This window comes from Biomphalaria glabrata, chromosome 8 (genome assembly GCF_947242115.1).
Source record: "Biomphalaria glabrata chromosome 8, xgBioGlab47.1, whole genome shotgun sequence".
In the NCBI taxonomy this organism is placed as follows: Eukaryota; Metazoa; Mollusca; class Gastropoda; family Planorbidae; genus Biomphalaria; species Biomphalaria glabrata.
In genome coordinates, this window is record NC_074718.1 from 33,158,578 (window position 1) to 33,170,050 (window position 11,473).

General features: G+C 34.4%; 1 protein-coding gene across 2 annotated transcripts; it reads right to left on the minus strand.

Moving 5' to 3' along the window:
• Nucleotides 1–837: 837 nt before the first annotated feature.
• LOC106069342 (uncharacterized) lies at nt 838–10,357 on the minus strand. 2 transcript variants are annotated; one of them, XR_008779388.1, is made up of 4 exons: nt 10,204–10,357; nt 8,759–8,905; nt 4,301–4,739; nt 838–985 (listed from the first exon to the last, which is right to left on the minus strand). XR_008779388.1 is itself a non-coding variant. In XM_013228981.2 (3 exons), the coding sequence occupies exons 2-3, from the start codon at nt 8,842–8,844 to the stop codon at nt 4,376–4,378; spliced, it is 450 nt and encodes a 149-aa protein (XP_013084435.2). In that variant the 5' UTR covers nt 8,845–8,905; nt 10,204–10,357; the 3' UTR covers nt 3,279–4,375. The 2 variants fall into 2 exon arrangements, 1 of the variants encoding a protein (XP_013084435.2); XM_013228981.2 differs by lacking the exon at nt 838–985 and having other exon boundaries at nt 3,279–4,739.
• Between the last annotated feature and the right edge of the window lie 1,116 nt (nt 10,358–11,473).

The following is an 11,473-nucleotide window of genomic DNA, read 5'->3' on the forward strand; positions in this document are numbered from 1 at the left end:
CCCGTTGGCCATAGTAACAGGTGGCATTTACATAATCTGCGCTTAAATCGCAAGGTCTAAAAGAGGTAGTTTAGATTGATTTGCTTTAATAATAATAATAATCTAATTTATATTTCGCTTTTAATAAACATATGCTAGCTTATGACTCTATATAGGCTAAATGAAATAATTAAAAAGACAGCCGAAATAGGTTTTGTAAAGGTAAATCGTGACAGCATGTAGTTTGGCGTTTGAGGAGAAGAAAAACCCAGCATACAAACCTTTCATAGAGAAAGTAGAGTCAGGCATCAAGTTGAATCAATCTTTCTTTTAAGGAAATGTAGTCATTCTTTCGGTTCTATTACTTATTACAATACCTCTATTAAATTCTAGAAATTTGACAGTTCATGTATATCGTTGGGAAAAGTATTACTAGCTCGTCTAATTTTCATTACTAATTACGAAAGAAAATCGCTCTATAGTCGTACAAAGGAAGTATTTTCTTTATTTTTTTAAATATATTTTTTAAAATGTTTTTCTTGTTTTAAAACTAAAACTTCTTAAGAAAGACTATAAAGTTCGTACACTTACAATTTCATTCAGGTGTATTGAGAAGAACGTGTATTTTGGCATTCATGAAAACTTGTTACACCAGGGTATATAATTCATCATACCTTTTCGTTTTCTTTTAAACTCTTATCTGTCTCCCCTTGTGCATATTTTTTTTTTAAAGTTGCGCCATTTTAGACAGGCCTATATCTCCTTTATTATAAAATTTTACAATAATAAAAAACAGATGTTTTTTTTTTTTTGTTAAAAAGTCATTAATTATATTGATACCGTTATAAGCATACAACAGAATATAATTGTAAATATATATAAATTTACTATCGTTTTAGAAACGGTGGGCTCGTTAATATATATATAGTTAGGAAGTAGGCCTACCAAGTTGTCCTGGTACTATTTGTACTTTCAAAACAATTCTTAGCTTCCGATCTCTCCTGACCTATAGAAAAGGCAAGAATGACCTTTTTTTAGTCTTTGTTATCATGTGTACAAACTTAATTCAAACTTATTCCGTCTGTCTGGTACAAATTGTGTACACGTTGTTTCCTCCCACTTCCTTTTTTCGGATCAAGTTGAAAACTTTGCACAATTATTCATTGTCCCCCAACAAAGCATGAATCAAGGCAAAAAAAAAAACAACAACAACCAATTAATTAATTAATTAGTGGTAATTAATTAATTTCGCTTGGTACTGAAACGGAAATAAATCTTACAGCATTGTGATAATATGGCCGTAAATTTGCAGTTTTTTCTCTTATGTAAGCTTTATTTCTAAAAGCATTTTTATATATTGCTTCTTTCTTTTTTTATATTTTCTTACTAAAAGCTAGCAAAACATTCAATTTACAAATGTATTATTATATATGGAATGCGTGCGCTTTCTATCTACCAGTGCATGAGATGAGTGGCTAAGTGGTATAGATCGCTTGGCTACCTATCAGGGGACATCGAGTTTGATTCCCTATTCGAACTGAGTAGGTTATGTTGGGCGCGAGGAAAGTTCTCCAAAATAGATCAACCTGTCCGCCCCCCCCCCCTCCATTTGTCCAATAAAGAGATTGGACCATATTGCACTTAGCAGGTTACAGTCGGAGAGCTAAGCCATACAAAAGCAAATTGTAAAAAATGTGTGTGTGTGTGTGTTTGTTTTCTATCTCTGTGTGCGTTTGTTGTTAGTGAAAGTCAGTGAATAATCTGGACGAGGCGAAGTGATGTGTCCCAAGGACGACGTAGTCAGTCACCCTATACGCTTTATCATACAAACTTCGCTCCAGTTACATTTGTTGGTCACATGGCTAGCTCTAGTTGAACGCGATGTCGTGTCAAATATTATCTGCGTATTATTCATGCTTGTCATTGTCAGAATCCGCCTTTTTTTTTAGTTTTGACCAAAAAAAAAAAAAAAATAACAACAAAAAAACACACAAAAAAACAACAACACATAAAATTGACATGTTAGAATCTAGAACTATTGCAAATTTTGAAAGTCAATTACAACAATATACATGTTATTTTTTTAGATGTCCTTTCGTTTGTGTGCATATAATTTTAAACTCCACGATTTATTTTATTTCCATGACTTATGCTTATTCCGAACTTATTCGCTTGGTTTATCTTAAACTCCATGACTTATTTTCTTAACAGTAGGCCTATCTCTATGACTTAACACCAAGTCCTTTTTTTTTATCTCCATGAATTATTTTCTACACTTTATCTCCATGACTTATTTTCGAGACTTTATATCAATAAGATTTTTATATATCTTCATTTTAAAATTACCTTTTATGCATACAAATAATTGGTGCTTTCATAAAAACCATAAATATAATTTTGTATACTGAGTAACTTCTGTCATGCATTTTCTTTCCAAGAAGTCCAGCTGAAAACACACATTTCTTTTAACTTCTTCAATATTGCTTTTTTTTTTTTTTTTTTTTTTTAAATATTTAGGTTTACATCAAAGCCCTTTACTTTACACCGCAAAATATTTCCTACTCGTTTCTTTTTGTGAGCATGCAAAGGAAAGGGCATCTGGGAAAGGTAACTTGAAAGGTGCCTGAATATCTTTGAGGGGAAATTAAGAAAAGCATCTAGGAAGGTGTCTGAGTAAGTACCTTTGAGGGGGTTTTGCGAAAGTTATCTCGAAGGGTGTCTGGAACAGGTATCATTGAAGGGTTCTGGGAAAGTTATCTTGAAGGGTGTCTGGAACAGGTATCATTGAAGGGTTCTGGGAAAGGTATCTTGGAAGGTATCTGAGTAAGTAACTTTAAAAGGGATTTCGGAAAGGTATCTTAGAAGATGTCTGGATTGATACCTTTGAAAAGATAAGGAAAAGGTTTTTTTTGATGATGTCTGGTTAGATATTTTTAGTGGGATTTGCGAATGGTATCTTGGAAGGTGTCTTTCATAGGTACCATTGTTGAGGGGGACTTAAGAAAGGTACTTTGGAAGATGTCTGGGATAGGTACCTTAGAGGGGGACTTTGGAAAGGTACCTTGGATGATGTCAGGGATAGGTACCTATGAGGGGGACTTAAGAAAGGTATCTTGGAAGATGTTTGGGATAGGTACCATTGAGGCTGACTTTGGAAAGGTACATTCGAAGATGTCTGGGATAAGTACCTTTAAGGGGGACTTTGGAAAATATATTTTGGACACTTGTACTGGTAGGCCTATGTGAGAAAAGAATTTGAAGGAGATTTCGTGGCTTATAAACACAACAAAAACATCAGCGTAGAATATGACATTTAATCGAAACAATCCAAACAGTTTGTTGCTCTATACTGTATTATACTAAACTAACAAAACTGTAATATAAAAATGTACAGAGTGGGACCATAAATACATTATACAACACTAAGCAAGTATTGTTTCATCTTGTTGCAAAAGCTTTAAGAGGCTGCCCGTTTGATTTTACACATTTTTCTTGCATTTTCTCTTAAATTTTTTTTTTCAAGATCAAGTTTATTAAAGTTTACTCTTATTTTACACTAACAATTTTAATTAGCACAAGGTTTTTAGACTGAATATACATATGTCATATATATATATATATATATATATATATATATATATATATATATATATATATATAATATAGATATATAGATATTTAAAGCTACATAGTAAATTCGTTTATCACCAAAATTTGATACGGTTGAGGACGTCATGACTATGGATCGTGGAAGGGATTTTGTGAGAAACATTTGGAAAGGGGGAGGGTAGCGGAGTGAACTGGAGCTATAGTAGTTTTATAAACATTTAAAAGAAGTGGTTGGTGGATAAAATACAAATTTAAATCTATATGTATTGTGTGTTTGAGAGTCTATGCACCACAAACCATTTCTTTCCTAAATCCTATTCTGATTAGAAAATAAGCAAAGCAAAAGAAAGAGGATTATTTCCAAGTTGCTAGTAGGCTGAGACAAAAGCCCCATGTGTAGGATAATGACATAATATTAAAATGAAACGTATCATCATTCTGATAAAATAAAACAAAACAAAAAAAAAAAAAGATTGTTGCTCTGGCCTCAAAAGTTATACTAAGCCCACATTTAACTCTTATCAACTTCATTTGGTCCCAGAATACTAACCCTTAAACAATCTTAATAAACCTAGTAAACCTAATCTTAATTTTCTTAATTTTAGTCAAAAGCATTAAGCTCTAATAGACCTATATATATATATATATATATATATATATATATATATATATACCTTTAACCTTTAAAAGGTCGATTCTTAAGACTACTTACTCTACGACATCAAGTGTTAGAGATTACATAGTTTGTACATTGTTAGAGATTACATAGTTTGTACATTGTTAGAGATTACATAGTTTGAACATTGTAATTAATGTCCTGGCCTGCTCCGTCAAGGCCTCCGTTGGACAAAGTATGCACATGTGTCTCAGTCTCTTCCAGGTTTTGGCTAGGCTCCTGGGCATCACTGGTGGTTGGTGGTGGTGATGCTCTGGTGGTTTCTGGCGCTCTTGTGGTGGGTGGTGCTCTTGGATGGGTTGGTTGCCATCTATGCTGCCTGTAAGTGGGCCAGTAGAAACGCTCAGTATAAGGCCTACGACGATAGTAGCCACGTTCCTCCGAGCTCTCACTATCACTATCACTTTCACTGCTGCTAGAGCTGGCTCCTCTCTTATGGCGAAGTGCTCTGTTTCCTAGTTCATCTTCATCGAAGCTAATAATTAGAAATAAGTGTTTTACAACGCATTGACCCTTTTCAGTAATTTTTAAAAACAATTTTGAAAACCCCATTAAAAGATATATGCCAATAATTTGTATTATATTAAAGCAGCGATGCCCAAATACGGCCCGCGGGCCAAACCAGGCCCGCGACGTGGCTCTATCCGCTCAAGAAACAACAACACAACCACTGGCGGATCCAGGGGGGGGGCGGTAGGGGCGATCGCCCCCCCCCACTCGGACGATACCCCCCCCCCCCGGGGCGGACGAATTATAGTATATAATTCACACAATTTGTATGCGAATTTATTACTTATGTTAATAATATATACTAATTATTTATATTTCAACCTATTTTTAGATTATTTCGCCCCCCCCTTCTAGTATTTTGGCCGATTCGGTAGGGTCGGTAGGGGGCGATGGCATCCATCCGCCTCCCCCCCCCCCCCACCATAAACTTTCGAGTGGGGGGGGGCGGTCCTATTTATTTGTAGAAATCACAGCTTGCTAACAGAATCAATTAAATATCTATATGATTTAAACTTATTGGTATTTTAACCGGTCTTTATATAATTTCGTTCACCTGTTGGCCGATTGGAAGGGGAAGAGCGAATACCTCCACCGCCCTTCCCATCTAAACCCTTTGAGTGGGGGGGGGGCGGTCCCACTTTTATGGAGAAATCATAGTATGTGAACAAAATTAGTCGAATATCTATATAATATAAACAGGTGGAAGTGCGATACATGCAATCCCCTTCCCCCCCATCGGACAAATCAATACTTTTTCTTTTTGTATTATAGTAAGAAATTACAAAATTAAAAAAATGTCACTAATATAATTTATATATGCTATAAAGTAAATTCTTATATCGAGTCGCCCAACCCCTATTCTTTAATGCAAAATACAATCAATAGCAGAAATTATAAAAAGGAGCGAGAAGAATTAATAGTTTTCATTTTACCGCCCTTGCCCTTTCCAGACAGAGTTTGTGTAATTTGACATGAATTTATCATAACTATTTTAAGAAAGACTTTGCTTTGGAAAAGTTATAATTCAAACGAAATTTTTCAATATAACAGTCACGGTTGAGATGAGTTCAAAAGCCAGATAATCTTTTCCTAGTCGACTTTTTCCAACCTTTACTCTATCTCATATTTTTCTAGTTAAATAAATTTAGGACTATAACTCACAATGTATACTAGAATTTCATTGAATATTATTAATCGAATATTTTTTTTCGGCGGCGATCCTCAAAACTTAATCTAAATATGTGGGGTATCTAATCTTTTCAAAGAACAAATCGGTTTTATAAAATTCATATTAGAATATTTTTCTCATTTTTCAAAAGGCACTTTATAATAGAATGAATAATGAGCTGTAGGGCACGAGAATGCGTTACTGCAGTGAAGAATGCCAGAAACCGCTTTTAGCGTCGAGGCTTCGCCCCGAACCTCACTGATGAATAATAAGCTGTAGATGTCAGGAGAATGCGTTTCTGCAGTGAGAAATGCAAGAAAACGCTTTTGGCGTCGGGGCTTCGCCCCGAACACCACTAATAAGTAATGAGCTGTAGATGTCAGGAGAAGGCGTTTCAGCAGTGAAAAATGCAAGAAAACGCTTAAGGCGTCGGGGCCCCACTGATAAAAAATGAGCTGTATATGTCAGAAGAATGCGTTTCTGCAGTGAAAAATGCAAGAAAACGCTTTTGGTGTCGGGGCCCCACTGATAAAAAATGAGCTGTAGATGTCATAAGAATGCGTTTCTGCAGTGAAAAATGCAAGAAAACGCTTTTGCGTCGGGGCTTCGCCCCGAACCCCACTGATAAATAATGAGCTGTAGTTGTCAGAAGAATGCGTTTCTGTAGTGAAAAATGCAAGAAAACACTTTTGGCGTCGGGGCTTCGCCCCGAACACCACTAGTAAGTAATGAGCTGTAGATGTCAGGAGAATGCGTTTCAGCCGTGAAAAATGCAAGAAAACGCTTTTGGCGTCGGGGCTTCGCCCCGAACCCCACTAAAGAAGCTTACAGCGCTCTCCCAGGCCCCCAAGCTTGCAAGAGAAAGACTCTTTTTTTCTGTTTTTTTCGCCGAAGATTGAGAAACAGTCTTATTTTATTCTCATATATCGAATATATATATATATTTATATATATATATATATATATATATATATATATATATATATATAAATATATATATATATATATATGCTGTACGCACGTTTATGCATAGGGTTAGGGTTTACTGGGCGTTAGGGTTAGGGTTTGGAAAAAAATCGCCCCCCCCCACTCCAAAGTTCTGGATCCGCCAGTGAACACAACATGTAGAAAAACACGCCCTCATTAAAAAAAAATATTTCCTTACGTTAGTGCTTTCCCTTTGTTTGATGGATTGATACCGATTATAAGCCATTGTTTTATTTGTTTTAAAAAAATGTGGCGGATTGATGAGAATATGTACAGAAAAGAGAAAATGAGTCTGCAGTAAAACTAGCTACAGAGCTGCTCACATTATCAGAAGATTAACGGATTAATTTATCTTATTGGTTATTTTTTAAAATTGATTCTTGTGTTGTCAGGTAATAACAGACGTACTTTGTATAGAAGAGATAGAGAACCACGTGGCTAAATGTTGTTTGTTTACGATTGGTGAATGAGGTCCATTCCACATTCTGGTATCTACAACGTACTTTTTTTTAGTACTTTTCAGTCATAGTTAGAAAAGCTCAATAGTTCTTCTTCTCACGTCAACATCAAGATTAATGTCTTCAGCACACTATTTCACAGAGCGCAGGATTGAAACAGTGTTTCATAAAATGTTATTACTGGCGCTCCCTTAAACCCCGCGCCCGGAGCACGATGCCCCCCATCACTACGCCTCTGCTTAACGGATAACTCTATTGATAATTAACTATTGATAATTAATTAATTAATAATTTAATTATAATAATAATTAATTATTTTGTTTGGTATCTCGAACAAGGGAAAGAAATTGTTCTTGACTTAAGTGGTGGTATAAACTGATTTAGTCCTCTTTATAGGTTGTCGTCTTAGGCTTAGTAAACACAAACATAAAATAGAAACAATAGATAAATGTTGGCCCAAAAAAGAGGCACATAAAGCCCCAAAAAAGAGGCAAAGAAAAGAGGCCTAAGGCCCAAGGATTCCTATGATGATAAAGCTAAAACTGAATAGCGCAAATTCTGAGGTTTCCTTTAAAAAGAAAAAAAAAAGAGTTCGAATTCAGGTCGTTCCACCTTTTTAAAAAATATATAAATAGGCCTTCATTTAAAAAGCGATCACCCAGATACCCAGACATTTTTTTCCCTACCCATTTCCAACTAGTCCAGACAAGTGATAGGATACACTCAGTGCTGTTGTTGTTTTTTTTTGTAAAAAAACAATAGGTGCCGGTATTCAGTGATGGCTTGCCTAACTTTTAACTACTAATAAATTAATATTAAACTTAAAATACAAGGAAAGTAATAATTTTTCACCACATTGAAAAAGGTGCCGGTAAGCCGTACCGGTGCGTCACAAAAAAGCACTGGATACACTTAATATAAACCTTGTCTTAAAAAAGGATTTTGTGTTTTCTTGTTAGCTCATGGAATCAAATGTTAAAACTGTAAACAAAGAGTGGGTTGCTGTGAATAATCTTGAGTATGAAAATCTGTAATAAGTTGTTATATCTGACATTGCGTTCATTCCTTTAAGCGACATTATTAACTAAGTCATGTTAAAGTTATATCGCTTAAAAAAAAGGTTTCGGCTTTTTAAAACATTAATTAAACTTAATTTAATTAACTCATTGTCTGCAGCTTTATCTTTAATAAAATGAACTCATGGCAAAGTGCCTCCACAGCCTTGCCAGGAAAGAGAGATGGAAACATCGCATGTGTTTTAATGATTTTTTTTTTATCTAACATCGGCTACTTGGAAAAAAGAGTTAAAGAAAAAAAGATTTAAATAGAATTAACTAATATCTTTTTAATTGACAAGAGAAATAGGTTTACCTGGTCAGTTGGCGTTCATGTTCCGAAAGAAAAAAACAGTTAATCAAAATAGGCAGTGATAGTAGCAGCACTAGCGAGAGTTTCATCTTTCTTTGTTGTTGTTGTTTTTTTGCTTTATATTAGTATTGTAAAACTATTTTTGTCCACCTAAAATAAAATCAGTATCTTATGATAAAAAAAATGAAGACACATACATCTATGCATACAGGCCAGTACTGTTCACTAAAAGTATAACTCATCATCAATAGAGTTCATGTCATGTCGACAATTCTGAGACTCTGTTAATAACAAGCTCCGAATGCAGTCATTCATGAAATGAGTAAGCATGCATTTTATTTATGATCCCGTTTGACCCTCAAATGTTCCGCTTTTCCAGTAGTAATAATCCTAACGTTCAAAAACAAATGAAAATAACAAAAGACAAATATGAAAACCTACGCTTTGAGACTACGCTTTGAGATCAAAGACACGGACAGTGATAGTATCGTAGACCCCATTGTGTTATTAACAGACTTCGCAAACCTCATCAGGGCCGGCGGCCGGCCTTAGGCCTAGTTAATGACTTAACTCTTTATCTCCGTAATTATTTTTCCACGTTCTAACAGAATTGTTCATTGTTCGCATCTTTACATTCTACCCTGTTATCATCAAACTTCAATAACATCTTTTTTTTTTTTTGTGATCAGAAAACGTTACTTCTGGTAAAGAATTATTGGGGAATGCATGTTCGTTTTATATAACACAAATTGTTTATTAAACCAGAAATTAATTTAATTTAATAAGGTCAAATCAGCGATGGTATCGTTAATTAGGAGAGAAAGAGTTAAACTCTGCCAAGTCCCCATTCTATGCTCTAAGGGTGTAGATATAGACAAGGCATGTTTTAAATTGCGTAATTTCATATTTCCGCTTTTTTTTTTTTATTTCATTTGGTCAGAACAAATTCACCTCGCCTAGGGCCTCCGATTACTGCAATCCAAAATTTGCTTTCTGTTAAATTGTATAACAAAATTTACAGACTTTAAAAAAGATATTAAGCTTTCAAATGGTAGGCCTATTTCTTGTTTATCAATAAATGCATGAAAGTCAAAATTATCTTATATAAATTAATAGTGAATGAGATTTGTGTGTGAGCTTTTGTGTCTGAAGCAATACAAGAGTAGGCCTACCACCGACATAATTATGAGTTTACGTTTACATTGTCAATCTTGTTTGACAATTGTGTTTCTGATTTTAAAAAATTATTCTATTGCATGGACTTGCTTCCGCCACCTCCCCTCGAAAACTTCAACCCCTGGGAAGTAACGGTACCTACTACCTAGCGATAATCCGTCTCTGTAAATATTTTTACATTTATGCTTTATATGACTGTCATCATGCATAAATAGTAATGCCTCAAAGTTATTTATAAAATTATAAAAACACATTTAAAAAAAAAAACTTACACAATGTCTTGGTTTTGTTCACACAAAGAATTGTATTTCTACCAAACTGCGTGAATAGAAACTATTTATAGAATTCTACATCTCACTCAACTAAGTCGGCTACATGAGAATGTCTTTTCACGGCGGTTCTAAAAAACAATAACATAGCCTACATTGCAAGGTACTTTGTTTATATTATAATTTACCATGAATGTAATAATCAATCATGAGATAATTTATCTAGTATATGATAATTTAACTCGTATTATTGTCGTATATGATAATTTACCTTGCATGTCTAATTTAAATGATAATTAATCTAGCTAATTTATCTAGTATGTTATAAATAACCTAATATGGATCAATTACGCAGTATGTGATAATTTAACTAGTAGGCCTATGTGGGAATTTATATCGCATGTGATTTATAATTTTTTTTTCAAATATTGTATTATTTAGGCCTACATAGTATGTGATTATGTAGTCTGACTACTAACAATGCTTGTCTTCGAGTCCGAAGATTAATGAGGAATGCAGTATTTCCCGTGGCTACGCATCCCCAGCTGTGACTTACATATTTTGCCACATCCAGGGCAAGCATAACCATTGTCTACCGGTGGTTGATTAAGATTTTCTTTGCGCCATTTAATAATTTACCAAGTATGTGATAATTTATTTAGTGTGTAAAAAAAAAGTACCTGGTATGTGATAATTTACCTAGTAATTTATAATTGATCTACTTAAAACCTGAACTATGAACTATGCTATATTACCAAAACAAAAAGTTCGTTCCCACATTCCTATTATTTTGAAGTCTGCTGCTGGTTGGAGCTTATGTGTTAAACGTTTGTAAAGAAATGGACTTACCTACTCCCTGTTACTGTGCGTGAGAGAAAGCAGAGTGCGCTTTGACAATGAAAGAAGCCAGTTCATTTTACACCTCAAATCTGTTCTACTTGCAGAAGTTTGGCAGTCCATTAACAAGTGATCTTTAAACTTAAACTTATAAGTTCTTCCAGCCGTCCAGTCTTGCTTGGTTTAAATAAAAAAAAGTATCAAAATAATTTATTTTTATAACTTTTCATTGTTCTATCGGTCTGAAATTTTGAACCTAAACTCGTGCTGAGTGACAACAGGTTTTATTTAAATTTCAGTAAAGATCGCGTGACTAATTATTACATTATTTAACAAAATATACCCCCTCCCTAAAGAGCTGCATATTTACAGTCTTATATCTCAATAATGTAAAATGTATTTCCCTTTTTTATATCTTACTTAGGTCTACATACTT